Below are 27,613 nucleotides of genomic sequence, written 5' to 3'. Positions count from 1 at the left end.
AGAAGGTTAGAGAGATAGTGAGGAGCAAGCCATGAGGGATTTAAACACAAAGATGAGCATTTTAAAATCGAGGCGTTGCCGGACCAGGAGCCAATGTAAGCCATTGAACGCAGAGGTGATGGATCAACGGAACTTGGTACAAGTTAGAATATGGCAGCAGAGTTTTGGATGAGCTCTGGTTTACGGAGCATGGAAGATGGGAGGCCGGCCAGGAGAGCGTTGGAATAGTCGAGTCTGAAGATGACAAAAAGCATGAAACAACAATGGGAGCAGATGTCCTCGGTGTAACAAAATTTATAAACAGGTTTACAATTTTGTTGCACGGTGCAGAAGGAAATTCTCTCTCTCTCTCCGCCCCCGCGTCAAATCTGTGTGAAGGCCCATTTATAGAGTACAACCTATTGAAATTAATTGAAATTGAACTGTTTTCTGAAGTGCCATGTATGGACACAGATATCAAATTTACAACAGCCACTGTGCTGAGCAACTCTGCGAGTCAAACCTCAGATAGTCGTCCAAGGTCTGTTGCACTAACAGACATTTACCATAGAAACTAAATGGCTAATATGTGAAATGACAATTTCAGTGCAGTGATTGCCAAACACCAGTTTTCTTTTGTCTATTTTTTTGAAGTGTGTGGGAAGAAAGGAAGTAAGGCAACAACGATAGAGTTTAAATATGTACATCAAATTGCACCAACATCCCATCGGGCAGACATGATGCAAACTGCTACAGGGAGAGGCTTTTATATCTGTAGGTACATTTGGAGGCTCAATGCTACCAGGCCATTTTTGATAGGAGAACTTATAACAGATTGACTGCTACAAAGTGTGAATAGGGAAAAAATGACTCATGTCTGCTTTTGATGTCCAGCACATATTCTCAGGCAGCAGGAGACATGATGTCATCCTATTGCGAGTCAAACCTGTTAGCTTGTGCCAAGTTGCAGCTTGGATCCAGATTGAAGAGGAATGTTTCTACTGAATGGCTTTACTGCATGAATATGTACAGGAGCTTGGCAGAGCACTTTCACTACCACACACAGGACAGCCTGTCTGCAGATGCCACCTTTGGACCTCAATTCAACCATCTGTCACAAAACAGTGGTCTTCCTAAAATAAAGGTCCCATCTACTAGTTTAAGCAGATGTGAAACGCCCAAGACACTATTCTAAAAAAAGCAGGGAACTCTACCAGTTTCCTGGCCAACTTTCCTTCCTCATTTGATACCACCAAAAAAAATTAGCTGGCCATTTATCTCATGCGAGATGTTGCTGGTACAGAGTGGCTATAATGTTTGACTACATAACAGTCATGGCACTACAAAAATAATTAATTGTACAGTACTTGAAGTACAGCAGTCAAATAAGAGTCAACATTTATGACTGACAAATTATGCTAAATCTTTATAAATCACTGGTTAGACCTCAGCTGGAGTGCCATGTTCAATTTGGGGCACCACACTTTAGGAAGGCTGTCAAGGCCTTGGAGAGGGTACAGAGGAGATTTACTAGAATGGTACCAGGGATGAGGGATTTCAATTATATGGAGAGACTAGAGAAGCTGGGGTTGTTCTCTTTAGAGCAGAGGTGGTTATGGGGAGATTTGACATGAGTGTTCAAAATTATATGGGGTTATGATAGAGTCATAGAGTGAGAACGGCACAGAAGGAGGCCATTCGGCCCATCGAGTCCGTGCCGGCTCTCTGTAGAACAATCCAGTCAGTCCCATTCCACCGCTCTATCCCTGTAGCCCTGCAAGTTTAATTCCCTCAAGTGCCTATCCAGTCTCCCCTTGAAACCATTGAGTGTCTCCGCTTCCACCACTTCTGTCGGCAGCGAGTTCCAGGTCCTCACCACTCGCTGCGTAAAAAAGTTTTTCCCTCACATCCCCCCTGTATTTCTTGCCCAAAACCTTAAATCTGTGTCCCCTAGTCCTTGAACTATCAACTAGTGGGAACAACCTTTACCCGTCTAGCCTATCCAAACCCATCATAATCTTATACACCTCTATCAAATCAGCCCTCAACCTCCTTTGCTCTAATGAAAACAAATCCAGCTTCTCCAACCTATCTTTGTAGCTAAGATCCCCCATCCCCGGAACCATTCTGGTAAATCTCCATTGCACCCTCTCAAGTGTCTTCACATCCTTCCTGAAGTGTGGTGACTAGAACTGGACGCAATACTCCAGTTGTGGCTTAACCGGCGCTTTATAAAGGTTCAGCATAACGTCTCTACTTTTGTACTCAATACCTCTATTTATGAAGCCTAAGATCCCATATGCTTTGCTAACCACTCTCTCAATATGTCCCGCCACCTTCAGGGACCTATGCACATTAACTCCCAGGTTCCTCTGTCCCTGCAAGATAGAGTAAATAAGGAGAAACTGTTTCCACTGGCAGGAGGGTCAGTAACCAGAGGACACAGATTTTAAATAATTGGCACAAAAGCCAGGGGCGAGATGAAGAGATTTTTTTTTTGCTCAGAGTTATGATCTGGAATGCACAGCCTGAAAGGATGGCAGCAGCAGATTCAATAGTAAATTTCAAAAGGGAATCAGATACATACTAGAAAAGGAAGTATTTACAGGGCTATAGGAAAAGAGCAGTGCAGTGGGACTAATTGGATACCTGTTTCAGAGAGCTGGCTCAGGCATGATGGGCTGAATGGCCTCCTTCTGTGCTGTATCATTCTATGAAGTCAGGAGACATGCAAGAAGACACATTTTACTGCTTTAAGTTTTTTATTGTCTATTTCCTTGTATAATATATTTTCGCTTGCTCAGGTAACCATTCTTTCACCACCAACCCTAAAAGTTTAAAGTGTGCCTTTATTACTTGTTTAAAAAAATATCAAGGCACTAATATAGCTTGCACTGTTAATGCAGAACAAAAGATAATGTTTGGAAATGTTTACAACGGGGCAGCTCCAAAACATCTAATTTATACAAGATGTATTTCTTTTCCATTTTTGGAAAGGTTTGACCTATTTAATAGTAGCAGGAGCATACAGGTAACTGAGTGCCTAGCAACAGGTATTTTACAAATGAACAGGCCATCTAATTCAAATCTGGTTGCAACGAATGATCTTCATGATCCTCGTTCCTTTTTATATTTATAGAAATCCTTTGAAGGATGCTTTAAAAATTATCATTTGGTTTACTTAAGCAGGATCCAGAGCAGCTTCCATTAACAATCCTATGCTGCTCAAGCAGGCTTTGACTGTATTGAAACCCAAGGAATGGTTTGCTACAGAACCAAGGCTCATGCCCAAGATGCCATCACAGTCAGCTCTAGCCTCCACAATAACTAGGTGTGGGCTTGTACTTAGAGTGGGGATCCCCTATCTATACACGGCCAGCAGGTGGTCCGTACCCTTAGGGTCTACCTGCCTTTCTTCCACCACATTCCCGGGCCACAGCAACCCTCTCCGCTTTGCCAGAATTTCCATGCATCCCTCCCACTCTGCTATTCTGTAGTAACCATTTACACCTCCTCTAAAGAGGGTAAGGATAGTATTAGATTAAAAGAAGAGGCCTATAATGTTGCCAAGAACAGCAAGCCTGAGGATTGGGATAGTTTTAGAAACCAACAAAGGATGATCAAAAAATTGATCAAGAGGGAGAAAATAGAATGTGTAAACTAGCAAGAAATATAAAAACAGATTGTAAGAGCAGATTTTACAAGTGTGTAATAAGGAAGAGAGTAGCAAAAGTAAATGTGGGTCTCTAAGAGTCTGAGACAGGAGAAATTATACTGTAATAGGGAATAAGGAAATGGCAGAGGCGTGAAACAAATATTTTGTATCTATCTTCACAGTAGAAAACACAAAAAACATACCAGAAATAGTGGGGAACCAAGGGTCTAATGAGAGTGAGGAATTTAAAGTAATTATTAGTAACGAAAAAGTACTTTCGAAACTAATGGGACTAAAAACCGACAAATCCCCTGGACCTGATGGCCTACATCCTAGGGTTCTAAAAAAGGTGGCTGTAGAGATAACGGATACATTGGTTGTGATCTTCCAAAACTCCCTAGATTCTGGAATGGTTGCAGTGGATTGAAAGGTAGCAAATGTAACCCCGCTATTCAAGAAAGGAGGGAGAGAGAAAACTGGGAACTACAGGCCAGTTAGCCTGGCATCAGTCGTCGGGAAAAGGCTGGAATCCATTATTAAGGAAGTGGTATCAGGGCACTTAGGAAAAGGCAGAGTCAACATGGTTTTATGAAAGGGCAATCATGTTTGACAAATTTATTTGAGTTTTTTGAGGATGTAACTAGCAGGGTAGATAAAGGGGAACCAGTGGATGTTGCATTATTGGAATTTCTAAAGGCATTCAATAAGTTACTACATGAAAGGTTGTTACACAAGGTAAGGGCTCATGGGGTTGGGGGTAACATAGTAGCATGGATAGAGGATTGGTTAAAGGATAGAAAACAGAGAGTAGGAATAAACAGGTCATTCTTAGGTTGGGAGGCTGTTACTAATGGGGTGCCACAAGGATCAGTGCTTGGAGCCTCAGCTATTTACAATCTATATTCATGACTTAGATGACAGGACCAAGAGTAATATATCCAAGTTTGCTGACGTTACAAAACTAGGTGGGAAAGTAAGCTGTGAGGAGAACACAAAGAGCCTGCAAAGGGATATAGACAGGTTAAGTGAGTGGGCAATAAGGTGGCAGATGGAGTATAATGTGGGGAAATGTGAGGTTATTCACTTTGGTAGGAAGAAGGAAAGACAGAATATTTTTTAAATGGTGAGAAACTATTAAATGTTGGTGTTCAGAGGGATTGTCCTTGTACACAAAACAAAGAAAGTTAACATGCAGGTACAGCAAGCAATTAGGAAGGCAAATGGTATTTTGGCCTTTACTGCAAGGGGGTTGGAGTACAAGAATAAGGAAGTCTTGCTGCAATTGTGAGGCCATACCTGGGTTACTGTGTACAGTTTTGCTCTCCGTACCTAAGGAAGGACATACTTGCCTTAGAGGGGGGGGTGCAACAAAGGTTCACTAGAATGATTCCTGGGATGAGAGGGTTGACCTATGAGGAGAGATTGAGTAGAATGTGCCTATACTCTCTGGCATTTAGAAGAATGAGAGGTGATTTCATTGAAACATACAAGTTTCTGAGAGGGCTTGACAATTTTAGATGCTATGGGGCTGTTTCCCCTGACTGGAGAGTCTAGAACTAGGGGCCATAGTCTCAGGATAAGGCTAATCCATTTAGGGCTGAGATGAGGAGAAATGTCTTCACTCAAGAGGGTTGTGAAGCTTTGGAATTCTCTGCCCCAGAGGGCTGTGGGTGCTCAGTTGTTGAGTATATTTAAGACAGAGATCGATAGATTTTTGGACTCTAAGGGAATCAAGGGATATGGGGATCAGGTGGGAAAGTGGAGTTGAGGTCAAAGATCAGACTTATTGAATGGCAGAGCAGGCTCGCAGGGCCATATGGCCTACTCCTGCTCCAATTTCTTATGTTCTTTGGACCCATCTTTTGTTTGTTTACTTGTCTCATTAGCACCCCCTTATGCCTTTGGAAACCCGGGGGACTAAAAAAAAGGTTGGTGTGGGAAATGCAAATATCACACTAGGGTAAGTTGATGCTAGGCATAAGCATGATGTTGCAGCGGAGCACCAGTCTTAGCTCTGCAGATGGCTATCGTATAACTAACCCTGTTTATTTCTAAAACTGATGCCTGAAATGGCAAATATTCAGTTCCCTAGCATTAATGTCTTTCACCTCAATAAGCATAAAAACAAATTTAAGGAAAAACTCAAAAGTTGCCACTGCCTAGATTCAACTGGTAACATACCCAAGAAACTCCATTTAGACCAACCAAGAACATATAAATTGCTGAATGAAAGAAGTTCCAATGAAGGCAGTGTTTCAAGGTTGGCTCTCTAGCTATCCAATGCTAGAATCACTGGTTCTCAAACAAGAAGCTAGGTGACAAAAACCATATGGTTTAAGCTACCTTATGAAAGCACAAATTCTGTCTACCAAATGGAGATAATCTGTATCAGGAAGAGGGGTGAAAGAGGAAAAAGTGAACCAAACATTTATTTTTTTAAATCTATAAATATAAGGGATTTGCTAATCAGATTTAGATTATTCATAACTTTTACAATCCGAGCTGTTCTTCCCCCATCCCATTAAAAATCATTTGTGGATTGAGGAGAGAGAATGTGAAACAGTCCTCATTGTGCTACTAATGGTCACCAACTCTGGTTTGCTTGATTAATAAATCCATCCCGGTGATTATTGGCATATGATTACTTCTTGGTCATTAGGCTGGCTGTCTTGAGGTACATACTGGCATGGCTGTCCCAATGCTGGTGATTTACAGCTGAAACAAGAATTCAGTTAATACCTGGTTCACATTCATTTCTGTCAGTAATTTGTTGGCAAGATCTTTCTCACTCTTGTCTGCTGCTTTAGAACTTACAAACAGCTGTTAAATGAACACAACACAAGCATGAAAGGCGCGCAACGAGTAGAATTAACACAGCCGAGGCACGGCTGTGAACATGGTTATTGAAAGGAGAACTTTGGTTAAGCCAGCTTAAAGCAAGTTAATATTAGCTTAATGGACTAAATTTAGCTAACTCGAATAGAGACATTCAGCAATGAAAAAGTCAAACCATTTTATTTTTTTTTTCTTAAAAGGATGCAACTTAGGTTACTGATCCTGACACTAAAACATGATCCTGCCACCGCTGATCAAAAAAAACCGATGTGATGTGGTTGCAACTGTTCAATTCAGAAACCCCCACACTACCCGGCAGCAACAGTCTCGGGGCAACGCCCATCAATATGTAGTGAGTTACCAACAGTGTGCGCTCTCCAGTGGAATGTGTCCCACTTCCCAGGAAATTCCCAGTCTCACCCGCTATTTTCAGAATATCCCCCCTGAATGAGAGCATGTTTTGCCTTCTCCTTCTATTGTGTTTTCTTCTCTTAACAAAAAAAATTCCCAAATGGCCAAGTAACTGTACCTCGTAATATGGCACCAAGTCTGAGATAACAAAACCTCTGCACGAGCAGCAGAGTATGGGGAGAGGAAAGAGAAGTAAATAAAAACAAGCTAACTAGAAGCACCACTCTCAATTGTTATTCAGTGACCTATGCAGTAAAGTACACATGTAAAGAATGCAGCTGGTTGAACAGGCTGTTGACATTCTCATATGAAGAATGGAAGCCTGCATAAGGTATTGAAGGCCACTGGTGAACATAAATTAACATGTCAACGTCATCAGGAGACAAAGAGAGATGAGGAGAATTTATATATACAGTAACTCATTGGCATATGGTAGCATGTGGGTGTAAAGCAGCAATTTCCCACACAGGTCTTGGCTGGGAAGGAAGGTAGGTAACAAGCAGAGAAGCTTTTCCACAGGAAAGTAGGAGGAGAAAAAAAAAACAGATGAGGCAATTGGACTAACCTTGCAAGTGGAGAGTTACATAACATGGGCAGCAGTTTGAGAACAGATCAATCCCCCCAGGGAATGGTACATGACATTGGGGGGGGGGGGGGTGGGCACGGAACAGAGAGTCATGAAGATAGAAAAATGCCAAAAAGAGTTATGCCAGTGCTACTTAAAAGTCAATTTTCTCTGGATACTTTAGCATGATATAATTGCTCAGTCTCTCATAAAAGAACAAACTTGTAATTATATACAGGCCAAGTGCAAGGAAGAACATCTTAAGTCTTTTTCCTTTGCTGAGTGATGTTACAAAATTACATTAGAGGGTTATGTACAAAGGTTATATGTGAGCATAGAATAAAATTAAATCTGGCGAGTAACAAAGAGCAAGACTGCAACAAGTCACCCCTAAAGCAGTCATAAGATCAATACAGATGAGGAAGACCATTTGGCTCAATCCTATATCATTCATCCAGAAATAAAAACACTACTAGTCTGGCACCCGTTCATAGTTTGCCATTGGCTCGATTGAATTTGTGCCCTCCGCCGTCCCCCACCCCCAGATCGGAGTCATCCCTTATGTCTGGCTGACCAGAACAACACTAATGGTCTACACAATCAATAGTTACAAAGTAAGGGACTTCTCAGCAACTCTCTAAGATAATATAAATTACTGTCAGACTTACAAAACCTTGGCACATAATCATGTGAGTGAATCAAAATGGTCAGCAGACCATTCATTGTTCAGCATTTGCTATTAAAGCAGGTATAAGGACACTCTATTCTACTCAATCTCCCATAATCCAACTGCTGTAAAGGAAGATGTTTGCACAATTACCAGAGTGCCTCAGTTGTGAACATGCTTCATGCTTTAAAGCTGCTAGTTAGAATGAGCCCAGTCGATATTTTCCTCAGAATACACTCTGCCATGGCATCCCAACTTTGAAATGCTGTCCATTGTCCATCAGCTCCTGTTTATACCACCACACCTGGGTGGTGAAGTTCACAAAACAGCAGCCTCTGTGCTACCTCTACTCAGGACTTTAAAGCAGGAAACACTGCAACTGGGCAGATTATCTCCCATTATAACATCCAGGATTACATGACAGTTCATCAAAATACAGCTTCCTTTGAAGGTGCACAGAAGCTGCAGCCCTGTAAAATAATGAGTCTCACTAGTGACAAGTAGAAGAACAAAGCGCTTCATATGCCTGTAGCACTTGTGGGTCTTTCACACTCGTAAAGGAACGACAGTAACTTGTTGTCACTAGTGAGAGTCTTTATTTTTAATTTCATATTCACAATAATTGCAAGATTTAAAAGCTGCACTTGCAGAAGATTAGACTGGCAAAAAGACTAGAATTCCACGGCACAGTGTTAATGAAGCGTTCTTTGCAGGTTAATATCGGTTTTGCTGTTGTGTGCAGTGGGTCATTTTTTGAAATCCCACACATCATTCTTTTGTTTAGGTAAAGGCTTATAATTCCGCATATTGTTCCTTTGCTATACTGTCCCAAAAGAGCATGTTACTGTTATTTCTTTTGACGACTCCTGTAGTTATGTCAAGAGGGAAATCTTCCCTTCAAGGACTAATCCTGCACTCCTCCTATTTCAGTAATCATAATCTTCTGGGAAGGGGGAAGCGCGAGATAGAGCAGAGAAGGATGGAGGCAGGAAAAGAAGATACGAGAAGGGGAGGAAAAGAGAGACAAGAAGAATGGGAGGAAAAAAGAGAGGAGAGCAAAAAGAGAAGGGGAGCAAAGGAGAGAGAAGGAGAAGAGGAACAGAAAAGGAGGGGAGCAAAGGAGAGAGATGGGGAGCAGAGAAGAGAGAAGAAGGGGAAGGAGAGAAGGAGACAGGGAGAAGAGAGGGGAAAAGAGAGAGGGGGAAGCTCTGCTCGACTTTTCTCATTTGCACGGCTGGGATCATCAAAAGAAGCAAAAGTACATCTCCTGCCAATGCAGGCCAGAGATTATGTTCCACTAGAACTCTTCATGGTGGAACAAAGACTGCAAGGATGTCACTGTGATGTTACAACACTAATTTACAATTTCATAAATAAACCGTAATGTAAAAAGCTTTATAGCTTTGTTAAAACTGTTGCACACACAGAATTATGAACAGGACATTGTAACCACAGAGATATGGATAGCCCACCAGTACCTGCAGCATGAATATACATCCTTGATGTACTCTGCTGACTCTTCATTATTCTTAAATCAGCAGCACGACGTGCTAAGGCAGTTGTGCAAAACACTTCTGTTTATTTTAAACAGCACAATGAGCATGGAGTTTCAGGGCTAGAATCCAAGCTGGTCAGTGTGATTCACAAAACCAATTTGACCATCCAAAATGTCTCATTCTTACAGATACACTCTGTGAAGGGGGGCTATTCTACATAGACACGTAGCCCACTGACCACAGGAGTGTCAATGCACCACGACAAAATACCAGGAAATACTAGCCCCGGACTTCAATTTCTGACTGTGCTTTAGTTGATCAATTGAAAGCTGCAGAGTCCCCTTTCCAAGATCTAAATAGGCTGCTATAAAGGAATTATTTTACATTTCAAGGCATAGCAGAGGTAAGCTTTTAAATACTGAATATCAGCCCCATCTTCATATGAAGTTTGCTGAAATTATTTTCTGCAAAATGAACTCCTGCACATCACCAGTAGAATGAAAAAGAGGCAACCAACCAGCCTGTTCAGAATAGGTCAGCTATGCAGTTGTTTTTAATTCATTTGCCATTGAATTCTTTAGCACTCAAAGGATTAACGTACAACAAATGAGCCTGTTTAACAGGGTCACCCATCGAAGCTCACACAATCGATCTTTTCAATCAGCCAATTGTACAGACTGAAAAGCCAAACATATCTCAGCCTCAAGGTGTAGCACCAGTGCAACGAGCACACTTCCAGGTCTCAATGATGTTTGTTTTATTTTAATCAAGTCACATCCTATTAAACAGGCATCATCAACATCCTTATAGGGATCTCTGGACTGGTTCAGTGTCTCAAACAGCCGACTGGAATATCTGCTGCAGTGTAACCTATTGCAGTGTGACTATTAATGTGGGTTTTTTTTTAAAACAGCATGGCTATTGGTGACATGCAAATGCCAGTCACATCTATTCACAAATTCTTGGTGAAATTATGCGCCAACCATTTTACCAAGGCAATATCCATAAAAGTGTAAAAAGATTGAAGGGCTGCTCCAATGCTCTGCTGCAGAGCAACAGGACATGATTACCCTGCGCTCTCAGCCACTTCAAAGAGGGGAGAGATACAGAGCAGAAACCAAACACCACTCCTCAGTGAAAGAGACAAATTTACCCTGGCCTCTTGTTGCATAAACTTTCGTGGCTTTTTGTTGGGCAGTATTAGCAGAGGCCTCTGTGCAGCTTTCCTGCCCACACTCACAGCTGGGCATGGTGTGTGCTGCAAGGAAACCAGAGGGAGAAACGATGGGATGTGCAATAAGGTTGTATCTAATTAAGAATGTGTTTACTTGCACCAAATAAAATGGTTGAGCTACGAGTAGGGAAGTACCATGTTGATTTTCAGTTGATTTGAAAGTCTACCCCATTTATGTCCGCCTGAACAGGAATGTTGCAATAGCCTTAACCTAATACTTGTGAATTCAAACTGGACCTCAAACCTCAGGAGTTGCAATCAGGTCATTCCAGTGGATTCGGGATAGAAATCATTTCAAGCAGAAGGCAAGTTCTCATTTTTGTTTTCTATGCATTTCAGCACAAGCCTATAAAAAGGCCAGGGAAAGGGGTAACTGCAGCATTAATCGAATCAAGGCAAATAATCACTCTGGTGTCAGTTGGGAGTCTACCTTGCTGTTCTGTATGAGTCGAGTGAGGTGTTCAAAGCAGTTGCTGTTCAGGAAGATTGCCTGAAGGACAGGTCTGTCGGGGCAGTTTAACATCTCTGGAATAGTGTCTGTGGGGGGGAAAAAATTCAGAAATTTATAGTTTTCCACAAAGAGATCAGATGGAAAGGTATCTCTAAATACCTTACCATCCCCATAGCAACCTTTGTTCAAGACCAATCTACCCCAAAAAGTACGTCTAAATTACAACCTCAGAAGACCATCGCGAACTATTCCAATTCTCTCCTGGCCGGTCTCCCACCCTGCACCCATCGTAGCCTTAAAGCTCATCAAAAGCTGTGCTGCCCATAGCATAAGAACATTAGAATTAGGAGCAGGAGTAGACCATACAGCCCCTCAAGCCTGCTCTGCCATTCGGTATCATGGCTGATCTTTGACCTCAACTCCACTTTTCCGCCCGATCTCCATATCCCTCGAATCCCCTAGAGTCCAAAAATCTATCTCTCAGCTTTGAATATATTCAACGATTCAGCATCCACAGCCCTCTGGGGTAGAGAATTCCAAAGGTTCCCAATCCCGAGTGAAGCAATTCCTCCTGATCTCAGTCTTAAATGGCCAACCCCTTATCCTGAGACTATGTCCCTTAGATCGGGACCCTCCAGCCAGGGGAAAAAACCTCTCAGCATCGACCCTGTCAACCCCCCATAGAATCTTATATGTTTCAATTAGATCATTCTTCTAAACTCCAAAGTATAGGCCCATTCTACACAATCTCTCCTCATAGGTCAACCCTCATCCCATGAATCAATCTAGTGAACCTTTGTTGCACTGCCTCTAAGGCAAGTATATCCTTCCTCAGATGAGGAAACCAAAACTGTGCACAGTACTCCAGGTGTGGTCTCACCAAAGTCCTGTACAATTGCAGCAAGACTTCCTTACTCTTGTACTCCAACCCCCTTGCAATAAAGGCCAACATACTATTTGCCTTCCTAATTGCTTGCTCTACCTGCATGCTAACTCTCTATGTTTCCTGTATGAGGACACCTAAACCCCTCTGAACACCTTTAATAGCTTTTCACCATTTAAAAAACATTGTCTTTCTATTCTTCCAACCAAAGTGAAAAACCTCACATTTCCCTAAATTATACCCCATCTGCCACCTTATTGCCCACTCACTTAGTCTATATATATCTTTTTGCAGGCTCTGTGTCCTCCTCACAGCTTACTGTCTCACCCATCTTTGTATCATCAGCAAACTTGGATGCATTACACTTGGTCCCTTCATCCAAGTCATTAATATAGATTGTAAACAGCTGAGGCACACGCACTGATCTTTGCGGCACCCCACTAGTTACAGTCTGCAAACCTGAAAATGACCCATTTACCCCTACTCTCTGTTTTCTGTCCATTAACCAATCCTCTATCCATGCTAATATATTACCCCCAACCCCATATCTTGCGTAGCAACCTTTTATGTGGCACCCTATCAAATGCTTTTTGGAAATCCAACTATATTACATCCACAGGTTCCCCACTGGTTACATCTCAAAAAACTCTAATAAATTTGTCAAATACGATTTCCCTTTCATAAAACTATGCTGACTCTGCCAATCTAAGTGCCCTGTTACCACTTCCGTAATAATGGATTCCAGCATTTTCCGGACGACTGATGTCAGGCTAACTGGCCAAAAGTTCCCGGTTTTCACTCTCCCTCCTTTCTTGAATAGCGGGGTTACATTTGCTACTTTCCAATCCACTAGAATCTTGGGAATTTTGGAAGATCACAACCAATGCATCCACTGTCTCTGCAGCCACCTCTTCCAGAACTCTAGGATGTAGACCATCAGGTCCAGGGGATTTGTCAGCTATTAGTTCCATTAGTTTCTGAAGTACTTTTTCTCTACCGATCATAATTAGTTTAGGTTCTTCACTCTTATTAGACTCTTGGTTCCCCACTATTTTTAGTATGCTTGTTGTGTCTTCTACAGTGAAGGCAAATACAAAAGTCTCTGCCATTTCCTTATTCCCCATTATAATTTCTCCTGTCGCAGCCTCTAAGGGATCAACACTTACTTTTGTTACCCATTTCCTTTTTACATACTTGTAGAAGCTCTTACAATCTGTTTTTATATTTCTTGTTAGTTTACACATATTCTATTATCATCAATTTTTGGTCATCCTTCGCTGGTTTCTAAAGCTCTCCCAATCCTCAAGGCTTACTGCTATTCTTTGCAACGTTATAAACCTCTTCTTTTAATCTAATACTATCCTTAACTTCTTTAGTTAACCACGAATGGGTCACTTTTCCCATGGAGGTTTTATTTCTCAATAGAATGTATATATTCATTGAAAATTTTAGAATATTTCTTTAAATGTTTTCCACTGCTTATCTACCATCATACCCTTTAAACTAATTTCCCAATCTACCTTAGCCAACTCTCCCCCCCCCCCACCCCCCAAATACCTATGTAATTGGCTTTATTTAAGTTTAAGACCCTCGTTTCGGACTTAAGTACTTCACTCTCTATCTCAATGTGAAATTCCATCATATTATGATCACTCTTCCCTAAAGGATCTTTTCCTATGAGATTACTAATTAACCCTGTCTCATTACACAATACAAGATCTAAAAGTTCCCTGGTTGGTTCCACGACGTATGGTTCTAGGAAATTATCTCGAATGCATTCCATGAACTCGCCCTCCAGTCTACCTTTGCCAATTTGATTTGCCCAATCTACAGGAAGATTGACGTCCTTAAAGTATCCTAACTAGCACCAAGTTCCATTCACCCAACACTGCTATGCTCGCTGACCTACATTGGCTCCTGGTTAAGCAACACCTCGATTTAAAGAGTCTCATCCTTGTTTTCAAATCCCTCCATAGCCTCAACCCTCCGTATCTCTGTAACCTCCTTCAGCCCTACAAGCCTCGAGATCTCTGCGCCCCTCCAATTCTGGCCTCTTGTGCATCCTCGATTTTCATCGCTCCACCATTGGCGGCCATGCCTTCAGCTGCCGAGGCCCTAAGCTCTGGAATTCCCTCCTTAAACCTCTCCACCTCACTCTCTTCCTTCAAGACACTCCTTAAAACCTACCTCTGACTATCTTTTGTTATGTTAAAGGCGCTATGTAAACGGAAGTAGTTGTTGTAACGTACCATACCCATGCATTAATATATTAATAGCAGTCCCGCCTATAAGCAAAAGTCATTCGAAGCAGGCACTGTACTATGTATACTCACTCAGCATTTGTATTTGTAGTGCAATGAAACTGCTCTCCCAATTCCGAGATTTGCGGTTGACCAGCAACACGGTGTGATCAGAGTTGAGCAGCTTGAAGTAATTCTCTAGGATTGTGTTGATCTCTACCTGCCGCTGATCAGAGCTGCTGGTCAGCAGCACGTGAACCACCTCAGTCAGGCACTTCAGCGTCAGCTCCAATTTATGGCTTACGTCCTCTGGGTCCTTGTCTTCCACCAAATCACAGTCTGCCAGCACCCGCATCAAGACTTCCATTGTAGCTGGGGAGATTGCCTGCAGTGCATTCCGCTGAAATTACAACACATAGTCTGTCTCCATAAATAAGTCAATGAATTTTGTATCTATGATCCAACTGCAACCTAATACAATTATACCAATTTTCCTTTGCTTTGGAACAGCTTTCCATTTACAGGTGTGACTGCCCACTTTTGAAGTTGGCCATTGCATCTATAAGAAGTCACACAACACCAGGTTATAGTCCAACAGTTTTATTTGAAATCACAAGCTTTCGGAGCGCTGCTCCTTCGTCAGGTGAAGTGGAGAGATGCATAAAGACACAGCTTATATAGTCAGAGAATAATGCCAGATGATTACAGGTAATCTTTCTAACTGCCATTTATCACACCTCGGCAGAGAGATAATCACAGCAATCAAAGGTGTGAATGGTGTCCAAACAGGTTAGTCAGGAAAACATTACATCAAAGAACAATGAGGTGGGGTCACAAGGGGTCAAATGTTGCAGATGCTGGAGTCTGTATGAAAAACAAAAAACAGACAAAAAAACATTTTTTTTGCTGGAAATCACAGCAGGTCCGGCCGCATCTGTGTAGAGAAAACAAGCCAACGACGACTCTAGTCTGGGTGACCCTACGTCAGGTGGGGTTACATGTAGCGTGACATGAACCCAAGATCCCGGTTGAGGCCGTCCTCGCTAAGGCCATCCCCACGCCTCCACTACTCGCCTTCAAACAGCCGCCTAACCTCAAACAGACCATCGTTCGCAGCAAATTACCCAGCTTTCAGGAGAACAGCGACCACGACACCACACAATCCTGCCACGGCAACCTCTGCAAGACATGCCAGATCATCAACACAGATACCATCATCACACGTGAGGACACCACCCACCAGATACATGGTACATACTCATGTGACTCGGCCAACGTTGTCTACCTCATACGTTGCAGGAAAGGATGCCCTGGAGCATGGTACATCGGCAAGACCATGCAGACATTGCGACAACGGATGAACGGACACCACACAACAATCGCCAGGCAGGAGTGTTCCCTCCCAGTCAGGAACACTTCAGCAGTTAAGGACATTCAGCCTCCGATCTTCGGGTAAGCATTTTCCAAGGCGGCCTTCGAGGCACATGACAACGCAAAATCGTAGAGCAGAAACTGATAGCCAAGTTCCGCACTCATGAGGACGGCCTCAACCGGGATCTTGGGGTTCATGTCACGCTACATGTTACCCCACCTGACGTAGGGTCACCCAGACTCGAGTCGTCGTTGGCTTGTTCTCTCTACACAGATGCGGCCGGACCTGCTGTGATTTCTAGCAAAAAAAATGTTTTTTTGTCTGTTTTTTGTTTTTCATACAGACCCCAGCATCTGCAACATTTGACCCCTTGTGACCCCACCTCATTGTTCTTTGATGTAATGTTTTCCTGACTAACCTGTTTGGACACCATTCACACCTTTGATTGCTGTGATTATCTCGCTGCCGAGGTGTGATAAATGGCAGTTAGAAAGATTACCTGTAATCATCTGGCATTATTCTCTGACTATATAAGCTGTGTCTTTATGCATCTCTCCACTTCACCTGACGAAGGAGCAGCGCTCCGAAAGCTTGTGATTTCAAATAAAACTGTTGGACTATAACCTGGTGTTGTGTGACTTCTTACATTTGTCCACCCCAGTCCAACACCGGCATCTCCACACCATTGCATCTCTACAAATGGTCAGTGAACATGGTAAGTGCAACTGACCTTACCTTGTAAGCTTGAAATTATATTTTGGCTTCATGTTAACATGGCCACAAAATTTTTGGCACCCATTTCAATTTCTAAAACTTAGAACACCACCTTTGAGTCCCCTAAAAAAGAGGAACTGCAGCTTAATTTTACCTATTCTAAATGCCAAGTTTCAAAATTGCAGTCTCATCCAGGGTTTCAAAATACTTGCATTTATATAACACCTTATCATGTCCTCGGGATATCCCAAAGCGCTTTACAACCAATTTAAGTTGTTTTGAAGTGTAGTCATTGTTGCAATGTAGGAAATGCGACAGCCAATTTGTGCACAGCAAGGTCCCACAAACAGCAATGTGTTGACGACCAGATAATCTGTTTCAGCGATGTTGATTGAGGGGCAAATATTGGCCAGGACTCCAACAGAGTGGAGGCCTAAACTGAGAGAAAGATCAAATTTCAAATGACAAAACCTTTTCTTGTATTCTGTCCAGAAGTGTGAGAGAGCCACAAGAAGAGTCTTCCAAATGTGGGAAAGATATTTAACTTTTGACAGACTTGGCCTTTATGGAGTTAACTTTCTAAATGAAAAATAAATGTTTAGCACAAAAGAAGAAACTAAGCTTCCTGGATGCAGATCTGTGAAAGGAGGAGAATTGAGAGTTCAATTTAAGATTGAAGAAACAGTGACGTCAAGAATGCAACATTCAAAGGACTAAAAGTGGAGCCAACAAAGGTAAAAGCTGGTAACTACGCATTGGACTTGCAAGGGATGTTAAAAAACTTGAAATAAAAACAGAAAATGCTGGAAACAGTCAGCATCTGTGGAGAGAGAAACAGAGTTAACGTTTCAAGTCAATGACCTTTCATCAGAACCCTGGAACCCGTTACGAAACTTGTTCCTTTGAAGATTTTCATTGCCCCATTGAGGAATCTCAAAGAATTTCACTGCTTTGTGTACAGCCACCAATATTTGCTTAAAAATATTTGATAGCTATTGCGGTTTTTAAAAGTAGTGCTTCAGGCACTTGGAAAAACTATGAGGTTGTCATCAACTGCACTGAACACAGTGAACACGGTGTGGGATGAGACACCAACCGCTGGTAAATAGGGGAATAAAAAGATCCCTTCATTTCCAAACAGAACAGAACAGACCTTTGTTTTTCAATATGCAAGGATGTCATGTATTATTAAACCATACAATCCGATCCCAGTAGGTCTGCTGTTGTATGCTCTCATTCAGCAAGCTCTTAAATCAGCCTTTTCAAACGAGGGCTACTGCAGTGATGTATCCCAGTTTGACGTGACCAAGATTAGTTGCTCTGCTAAAGTTTTATTGAACAGAAATACTGAGGCTGGGACATTTTACTACAATAAAGGCGCTATATAAATGCAAGTAGTTGCCGTTGTAATGTTCAACAGCCTTCTGAGGCAAGCTGATGAACATCAACTGCACCTGGGTGCTAGAATTACATGATATAATTTATAATCAAAGTGGCAGTGGATATTTTAAAGGAATGTTGCATGACTAACCAAAATACTTTACAGCTCTGTCAATCACAGTTTTGATTTGAAATTTATAAACTTCTGCTGTATAATTCTGCAACTCAACTGACTAGTGCTCCCATTGGTGTTTACAATTCACCCCCCCTAAAAACCACAGTCAGACTCATTTCATTGTACAAAGTTATTCTGGTATTTTATACAAAAGTCAAAGATGACCAATAGCTTTTCCCAACTTTAGAAATATCGTTGACCTTTTTCACTAACTAATGGATGTAAACTGATTGACCACCAACCTCCTTATTGCTTTAAGTTTTCCCCCATGTGACTTCCCATTATCAAATCATTCTCCTTGCTAGGAAAGGCAGACAGCACAGAATATAGTTACCTCTATAGATACCATCAACCACACAAATATGTTTTGTCTTCCAATTTGTGTACTGATCAGTGTTTAGCTGTGGCATTCCATGGCAACGTGAACTGTTTCCGAGAAAGCTGACACTCTCTACACTTCCAAAACAGAAGAGAACAATCCTTTTTTTTTAGTACTCGAGGATATAATGTATTATTAAACCATACAATCTGATACTGTACCAGCAAGCCTACTGCTGTATGCTCGAATTCAACCAATGCTATCTATATCAGCATTTGCAGAGAAGTGCAACTGAATTGAAGTATCAATGTAACGGTGGGCGTGCCGTCTTTGTACTACAGGTAGACTATCCTTTATCCGAAAACCTCGGGACCAGCCGTGTTTCGGTTTTCGGAAAATTTCGGATTTCGGAAGGTATTTTATAAGACTGGGAAATTTGTCGGGGGTGGAGGTCGGCGGGGGGTCGTGCGCACGACTTACGCTGAACGAAAACACTTTCGGTTTTCAGAGGATTTCGGAAGTGCGGATAAAGGCTGGTACACTATCCCTTATCTGAAAGGGTGGGGGTCGGCGGGGGTGGGGGTCGGCGGGGGGGGTCGGCGGGGTGCGCACGACTTACGCTGAACGAAAACACTTTCGGTTTTCAGAGGATTTCGGTTTTCGGAAGTGCGGAAAAAGGATACACTATCCCTTATCCGAAAGGGTGGGGGGGAGTGGAATAAAAGAATATCGGACAGGCCGCTGCAGCTATCGGACGGGCCGCTGTATTGTTGGGTTCACTCTCCCGGTATACCTCCTTCACACTGCCCGGCTCGGCCTGCAATCTCCTACCCAGGAGGGGACTCAGTGACCCTCTGCCCTGCTCAGCGTAAGTCGTGCGCCACTCTGGTCATGTCGTGCGCACGACTTACGCTGAACGAAAAAACCTTCGGTTTTTAGAGGGTTTCGGTTTTCGGAAGTTCGGATAAAGGGTAGTCTACCTGTATTGTCATTTTCTATTTAACTGTTGGGAAGGACCCAAGTCATATCTTTTTATTTTGGTCAGTCCAATCATCCCTGAAAACTATTTTTAACAATACCCAAAATTACAAAGTTAGAGTTGAATACAGCTTTACTTCCATTTTATTTTCTGGCCCCACTTTTCATTACTGCCCATTTATCTAACGCTCTATGACACCCATCATCCCTGACTGAGGGGGGCAAACTAGGAACTACTCCAAAACTCTGCCACGGTTGTTATGTACAGCAACTTGTGCTCACTGAGCCCTTCATAATTGTCTTCTCCCAGATGAGATGCCTTCCCCCTCTGAATGATATCAACCCCAATCGAAGCCGAGATCAGGAACTCACCATGGAGAACAGGAAACTATTCAGCCATGCTGTACTGCTGGAGCACGTCGTAAATATCTGTTTCACATCTGCCGCGCTTTCTGAACTCTTCTCAGTTCTACCATATTTGAGTTTGATATCAAAGAGGAAATATTGAGCCTAGCCACAAGTTTCATACAAACAGAAAAAGTTGCTCAGAAAGATAATAGATTATTCAATTTTGCCAACTTTGAGTTTGGTTATGCTGGTAGAAATATCCTCAATAGTTGCTTGAAGTATGCTTACAAGAAAACAAAGTAAGGAAACTCTAGGTTTTATCCCTGGGCTGTGCGGAGTTAAGCTGATCTCAGCTACGATGGCAGCAAATATAATTGGCCTCAGTATCCTGGGTGGACATGAGGGAAAAAAAGATAGAATTCCTCATCCTGCTCGATATCCCATGCTGCATTGGTATGCATGTCTGGAAATCAGTGGGGATAATTTCCTCTACTGCTGTAGAGGGACTGTTATAAAAAAGGGAAGATTTCCTCTGGTCAGCACTTCTAATGTAATGTAAAAGCGTATGGCAAATAGTGATGACAGAGTCAGTCAGTTCCTCCTACAGTGGATTAGCCTGCCAAAATAATCCTTCTGGATGAAACAGCGATTTACTTCTACTTCTTTCAACTTGGTATACTGTATTCGCTGCTCATACTGGGGAGGCCAAACGCAGATAGGGTGATCACTTTGCTGAACACCTCCGTTCAGTCCACAAGCGTGATCCGGAGCGTCCAGTCGCTGCCACTTTAATTCTCAATCCCACTCCGACCCCAGCCTCCTACACTGTCCAAAGAAGCTCAACGCAAGCTCATCTTTCTACTAGGCACTTTACAGTCTTCCATCCTTAACATTGAATTTAACAGCTTTAGATCATAACCACCGCTTCTATTTTCACTTGGGCATTTGGTAACCATTTACATCTCCTCTAGACTCATTTATTGTTTCTATACTTGTTCCATTACCACCCCCTTTTGCCTTGCACCATCATCCCTTTTGTCATTTACTCACTCCTGCTCTCCACCCCATCACAGACCTCTCTCCTGCCCGCACCTTTTCCCTGGCTCTGTATTTGCTTAAAAGATGCTCGTAGAATGATACAGCACAGAAGGCGGCCATTTGGCTCATCGTGCCAGTGCCGGCTCTTTGGTAGAGCTATGCAACGAGTCCCACTCCTCTGCTCTTTCCCCATAGCCCTGTAAATTTTTTCCCTTCAAGTATTTATCCAATTCCCTTTTGAATGTTACTACTGAATCTGCTTCCAACACCCTTTCAGGCAGTACATTCCAGATCATAACAACGTGCTGCGTAAAAAAAATGTTTCCTCATGTCACCTTTGGTTCCTTTGCCAATCACCTGAAATCTGTCTCCTCTGGTTACTGACCCTTCTGCCACATGAAACAGTTTCTCCTTATTTACTCTATCAAAACCCTTCATGAATTTGAACACTTCTATCAAATCTCCTCTTAACCTTCTCTGCTCTAAGGAGAACAATCCCAGCTTCTCTAGTCTCTCTACATAACTGAAGTCCATCATCCCTGGTACCATTCGAGTAAATCTGTTCTGCATCCTCTTTAAGGCCTTGACATCCTTCCTCAAGTATGGTGCCCAGAATTGAACACAATTCTCCAGCGGAGGCCTAACCGTGTTTTATAAAGGTTTAGCATAACCTCCTTGCTTTTGTACTCTATGCCTCTATTATTAAATCCAAGGATCCCATATGCTTTAACAGCATTCTCAACTTGTCCTCCCACCTTCAAAGATTAGTGTACATACATCCCCAGGTTCTCTGTACCCGCATCCCCTTTCAAATTGTATTTAGTTTATATTGCCTCTCCTCATTCTTCCTACCAAAATATATCACTTCACACTTCTCTGCATTAAATTTCATGTCATGTGTCTGCCCATTTCACCAGTCTGTCTATGTCCTCCTGAAGTCTGTTACGATCCTCATTGTTTACTACATTTCCAAGTTTCGTGTCATCTGCAAACTTTGAAATTATGCCCTATATTCCCAAGTCTAAGTTATTAATATACTGTACATCAAAAAGAGCAGTGGTTCCAATACCAACTCTTGGGGAACACCACTGTACACCCAAGTCTGAAAAACAACCGCTCACCGCTACTCTCTGCTTTCTGTCCTTAGCCAATTTTGTATCCACACTGCCACTGTTCCTTTAATCCCATGGGCTTCCATTTTGCTAACAAGTCTATTATGTGGTATTTTATCAAATGCCTTTTGAAAGTCCATATACGCATCAACCCACTCCATTACTTCAAAGAACCAAATCAAGTTAGTCAAACACAATTTTCCATTAACAAATCTGTGCTAACTTTCATTTATTAGCCCATACTTTTCCAAATGCCAATTAATTTTGTCCTGGATTATTGTCTTAAGAATTTCCCCACCACCAACAATAAGCTGTCTGGCCTGTAGTTGCCGGGTTTATCTCTCTCTCCTTTTTTAAACAGGGGTGTAACATTTGCAATCCTCAAGTCCACTGGCACCACCCCCATATCCAAGGAGGACTGGAAGATTGTGATCAGAACCTAAGCAATTTCAACCCTTACTTCCCTCAGTAACCTAGGATGCATCCCATCTGGACTGGGTGACCTTTCTACTTTGAGGACTGCCAACCTTAAGTACCTCCTCTATTTTTATCCTATCCAATATCGCTACTATCTCCTCCTTTACTGTTACATTGGCAGCATCCTCTTCTCTAGTGAAGACAGATGCAAGGTACTCATTTAGTACCTCAGCCATGCCCTCTGCCTCCACAAGAATATTTCCTTTTTGGTCCCTAATCGGCCCCACCCTTCCTTTGACTACCTTTTTACTATTCATACATTTATAAAATACTTTCGGGTTTCCTTTTATGTTAGCCGCTAATCTATTTTAATTCTCTCTTCGCCTTTTTCAGTTCTCCTCTGTACTTTCTATATTCAACTTAGTTCTCTACTGAATTATGAACCTTACATGTGTCATAGGCCTCCTTTTTCTGTCTCATTTTAATCTCTATCTTTTTTCATCCAGGGAGCTCCAACTTCCAGTTCTGATGAAAGGTCGTCGACCCGAAATGTTGACTCGGTTTCTCTCTCCACAGATGCTGCCTGACCTGCTGAGTGTTTTCAGCATTTTCTGTTTATATTTCAAATTTCAAGCATCCACAGTCATTTTCTTTTGTCCTCTCATTTCTTTCATATATATCTGAGCAAAATTATTGGTGTCTAATAGTGAAGTCAACTCATTTTTGCAATATGCCTCGTTTCCGCCCTTGTCTCACCTGTCCTCCTGCAACAATAGCCCCAAAGAGATGAAGAAGACAGCACTTCAGACTCTCCTTCAGATGCTCGCTCTCTTGAAAACACTCTGAAAAAGTGAAGGAAAAGCACACTGGTCACTTAAAAGGCAGTTCATGTTGCTGGAAATCCAATTGAAAGAGCATGTGGCTTGCTGAAAATCCAATATAAACTTCACACATGGGAAATAAAGTTGCATGGAGTAAGAATCAGTGGATTATAACTGGTAATTGCCCTAGTTAACTTTTACAACATTTCAATTGTTTTGGCCACAATGGCATTGTTGAGATTGTTCACATCTTCAGATAACATAAGCCGTAATGATTTAGCTCGAGTTATTCTTATGCATGAGAAAAGCCCTTAACCGCTTAATCGTTCAATCCCTTCACATCTGCTTTACACTTCTTCAAACACCATCTCCTTCACCTACATTTTCCTCCAGAAAGTAAATGTAGCTCGTTTTGTCAATTTGTTTAGAATTTTGCTTTTACCCCGTTTCTACTTTTAATTCCAATTTTCTTCCTTTGGCCCCCGTTTCCTGCTGAGATACAGTTCTGTAGCTGGCTCCAACATCCTGGTGCCTCACTCATGGCCATTCTTCACAGGATTGGACAGTGAGTATTGGTCGACTAATTGACTATGGGGAATGGGAGGCAGAGGAAGGAAAGAGTGAGGAAGGAAATCACATTAAAACCTGACCACCCATCGTCAACACCAGCACTTTCAGCAAAGTCACTGAGTAGCTATCAGGAGCGAGAACCCTGGCCAATTTTCCCTTTCCGAGCCCAAAGACAGAGTCTAATTGTAGAGTCCCTACTACTGGGATACAGAGTGGAGCTATAGTAGGGGGTGATTTACAGCCAAATACGGAGGAAAAAACAAGTCAGCTGGGAAGGCAGAGCAAATATGTGAAGGCAAAAGGGAATATGGCAAGGCTGGAAGGCATTTATTTTAATGCAAGGAGTCTTGCAAATAAGGTGGATGAACTGAAGTTGTTGTTGAACACATGGGAGTACGATATTGTTGCTATCACGGAGACATGGTTGAGGGAGGGTCAGGACTGGCAGCTCGATATTCCGGGGTATAGAATCTTCAGGCGAGTCAGAGGGGGGTGTAAAAGGGGAGGGGGTGTTGCAATATTAATTAAGGAGTCAATTACTGCTGTAAGGAGGGATGATATATTAGCGGGTGTAGTGTATGTAACTGTTCTACCTTTAAGAGAACTATTGTATGTAACCGTCCACCTTTAAGAGAACTATTTTAGGTGTGGCACTACTTTATCTTGGCTGCTGTATACTGTAATACCGACGGTGACCACACTGGTATATAAGTGCTGTGTCAGGATTTATTGGGCAGATTCGCCCTGACCTTCGAATAGTAAAGTCCTGTTAAAAGTTACTCTTGTAGTCTGTGTATTAATTCGCCATAATACCTACAGACTTTACAGTGACGACGAGTTCGATCTTACCCTGCGGCAACAATACTTCCGAAGCAGTTAACGAGCGTCGAGAAGAGGCACCCGCCCTCGTCGTTCTGCTGAGAGAAAACTCGAGTCTGCAGAGCAAGGAAGAAAGAAGAATTCAAACACGAAGCCTTCCATCAGCAACAGGCACTGATTGTCCCTTCTGCCACGGTGGTGAGTGAGCCGATCAGCACGAGAAGCAAGTCGGCCACGGTGACTGAGAGTAAAGGGAAAATAAAAAAATAAACGGAGGATAAGGGCGGTGAACTCGACCACGGTCGGGGGGAAAGGAGCCGGACAGAAGTCGGGCCCAGAGGCGCTGAGACTGGGGCAGCGTGGAGCACGGAAGCCGCGGTACAAGCGGGCTGGGAGACGCAACAGCTAGACCGCGACCGGCGAAAAAGGCCGGGCAGCGACCGAGGCCACGAAGCGCTGCGACCGGGATCGTAAGGCGCGGGAAGATATAAAAATAAATAAATCGCGAAGAACTCAGCCGCAGCCGGGGAGGAAAGCACCGGACTGCGAGAGGGCTGGGAGGCACGATTGGAAGCCGCTGAGGGAGAGACAGAGCCCGAGCGAGCGGGAGAGACAGAGCCCGAGCGAGGGAGACTGAGCGAGATCCAGCCCAGCGGCTGAAACTGTTCGCCGTCAACGGGTTGTACCCAGCGCCGGTTGCCCTGCCGAGAAAAGGGAACAAGGAATGCACTGAAGCCGACGCGCAGGCTGCGAACCCCGAAAGCCAGCGGTCGTCGCCCGAGGGAAAAGCTTACCCCTCCCGCCAGGGGAAGAAACGCGGGAAGCCGCCAGTAGGCGGGGAAGAAGACAGAAGCGGGAAACCGCCATTTTGAAAGTGGGCGGGGAAAGAAGACAAGCGCGGGAAACCGCCATTTTGGAAAAAAAAAGTTAAAGAAATATTTCGTTGTTGTTTCTCAGGAAGAGTGTGAAGATGCCTAAGCGTAGTAACATCAACGGTTTCGATTCCGATGTGGAAGATTGGGCCACGTATGTAGAACGCATCGAGATATATTGTAAGGTCAATAAGATAGCAAATTATGACCAAGCTCTAACCTTAATAAACTCAATGGGTGCGAAGACATACGGGTTATTGAAGCATCTTCTATCACCAGCTAAACCGGCGGATCAGTCTTTCGCTTATATTGTTGCTGTCCTGAAGGATCATTTGAACCCCGCACCGCTGATGTTAGCGGAACGATCTAAATTTTACGTGAGAACGCAACTAAAAGAGGAAAGCAACGCAGAGTACCTGGTTGAACTGCGTAGACTAGCAAAATACTGCCAGTTTGGGGTAAATCTGTCAGAGGCACTGAGAGACAAGTTCGTGTGCGGAATGTCGAAGGAAGGAATACAAAAACGACTGCTCGAAGAGAACGATCTTACACTTGAGAAGGCTGTCCTTATTGCAGCATCGCACGAAGCCGCAGCGAGAGGCACGGCAGAAATGCAGCGGAAGACAGCGGTACTCAGTATGGATCAAATGACTTCGGGTACAACGAAATGTTATCGTTGTGGGAAGACAACACACGATCAGAACCAATGCTGGTTTAAAAACCAGGAATGTAGGAAATGTGGCAAGCCTGGTCACATAGCTAAAGTATGCCGGTCAGGAAAGAAGACCAGCAATAATAAGTCACCGCAGAAGAAGTGCAGAAAGGTACATAAGGTGACTGGGAAGAGTACAGATGAACAGAATTCGGATTCAGACTCCAACAGCAAGGAACTGGGTAGTCTGAGGATTCACAATGTGAGTAAAGAAGCTGACCGACAAACTATCTGGGTCACACTACAGATTGCAAAAGTCCAAGTGAAAATGGAAGTGGACACCGGATCGGCGTTGACGGTCATGAATAAGCAAGATTACAAAAAGTTGTTCAAACATATTCCCCTACGGGATACGGAGATAGTATTGCAGACATACACGGGGCATAAAGTATACCCCATCGGAAAGATAAAAGTCAAGGTGAGACACAAGGGCAAAGATCACCGAGGAATGGACACGTATGTGCTACCCGAGGGAGGTCCACCACTTCTGGGACGGGAGTGGATCAGGAAAATAAAGATAGACTGGCACTCACTAAACACAATGACGGTAGATTCTGGAAAGGAAGATGTCAAACCTGAACGGTTGTCCAGAATATTGGACGAAGCTAAAGAGGTATTTCAGCAAGGACTGGGAACACTGAGAGGAATTAAGGCAAAAATCAAGATTGCAGAACATGCAAGCCCAAAATCTTTCAAAGCCAGATCGGTACCTTACGCGATACGACCTGCTGTGGAGGCAGAACTGGAAGAGCTTGAACGTTCAGGGGTACTGTCTAAGGTGGACTGGAGTGAGTGGGCCACGCCCATTGTTCCCGTCATGAAGTCTTCATCAAGTAACAAGCCAGGGGGACCGGGAAAGGTCCGCATCTGCGGAGACTTCAAGATCACAGTTAATCCGGTGCTTCACACGGTACAATACCCGCTTCCGCGGATTGAGGATATCTTTGCTTCATTGTCTGGCGGGAAACACTTCACCAAGATAGACCTGGCACAAGCATACTTACAAATGGAAGTCGAGGAAGAGTCGCGCCAGTATCTCACAATCAACACACACAGAGGCTTGTATCGTTATAATAGACTGGTTTTTGGAGTAGCTTCGGCTCCAGCAATTTGGCAGTGTTACTTGGACGATATCCTGATTACAGGAGAGGACGAGGAGGAACACCTCGCAAATTTGAAACTGGTGCTCACCAGGTTGAAGGAATATGGCCTTCGAGTTAATCGCCAGAAATGTGATTCTTCCAGAAACGGATCTCGTACTGCGGTCATGTCATTGACCAAGAGGGGCTGCACAAGTCACCTGACAAGATAGAAGCTGTCGTGAAGGCCCCTGCTCCGGAAAATGTATCACAGTGGAGATCGTTTCTGGGGTTGATTAATTATTACCACAAGTTTCTGCCAAATCTATCCACGGTGCTGCATCCGCTGAATGCTCTGTTGCGGAAAGAAGTACCATGGAAGTGGAGCGAGGACTGTAAGAAGGCCTTTCGCAGAAGCAAGGCGTTGATTACCTCTGAGGAAGTGTTGGCTCATTTCAACCCAACATTACC

The 27,613-nt window shown here is 43.2% G+C and overlaps 1 protein-coding gene across 2 annotated transcripts in view; it reads right to left on the bottom strand.

Annotated features, from left to right (window-relative positions):
- LOC147120016 (neurobeachin-like protein 1) overlaps positions 1 to 27,613 on the bottom strand; it is a 254,216-nt gene that overhangs the window by 61,656 nt on the left and 164,947 nt on the right. Inside the window, exons 7-10 of one of the 2 annotated variants that reach the window (XM_085985506.1) lie at positions 23,026 to 23,111; positions 14,510 to 14,816; positions 11,273 to 11,379; positions 6,374 to 6,454 (exon numbers count right to left, since the gene is read on the bottom strand). In XM_085985506.1, coding sequence (XP_085841632.1) covers positions 6,374 to 6,454; positions 11,273 to 11,379; positions 14,510 to 14,816; positions 23,026 to 23,111 — 581 coding nt within the window. The remainder of the gene's footprint in view (positions 1 to 6,373; positions 6,455 to 11,272; positions 11,380 to 14,509; positions 14,817 to 23,025; positions 23,112 to 27,613) is intronic. The other variant, XM_085985507.1, reaches the window with a different exon arrangement.

This window comes from Somniosus microcephalus, chromosome 4 (assembly GCF_052327205.1).
Source record: "Somniosus microcephalus isolate GS21.2 chromosome 4, FLI_Smic_1.0, whole genome shotgun sequence".
NCBI lineage: Eukaryota > Metazoa > Chordata > Chondrichthyes > Squaliformes > Somniosidae > Somniosus > Somniosus microcephalus.
This window is presented reverse-complemented; position numbering and strand designations above follow the sequence as displayed.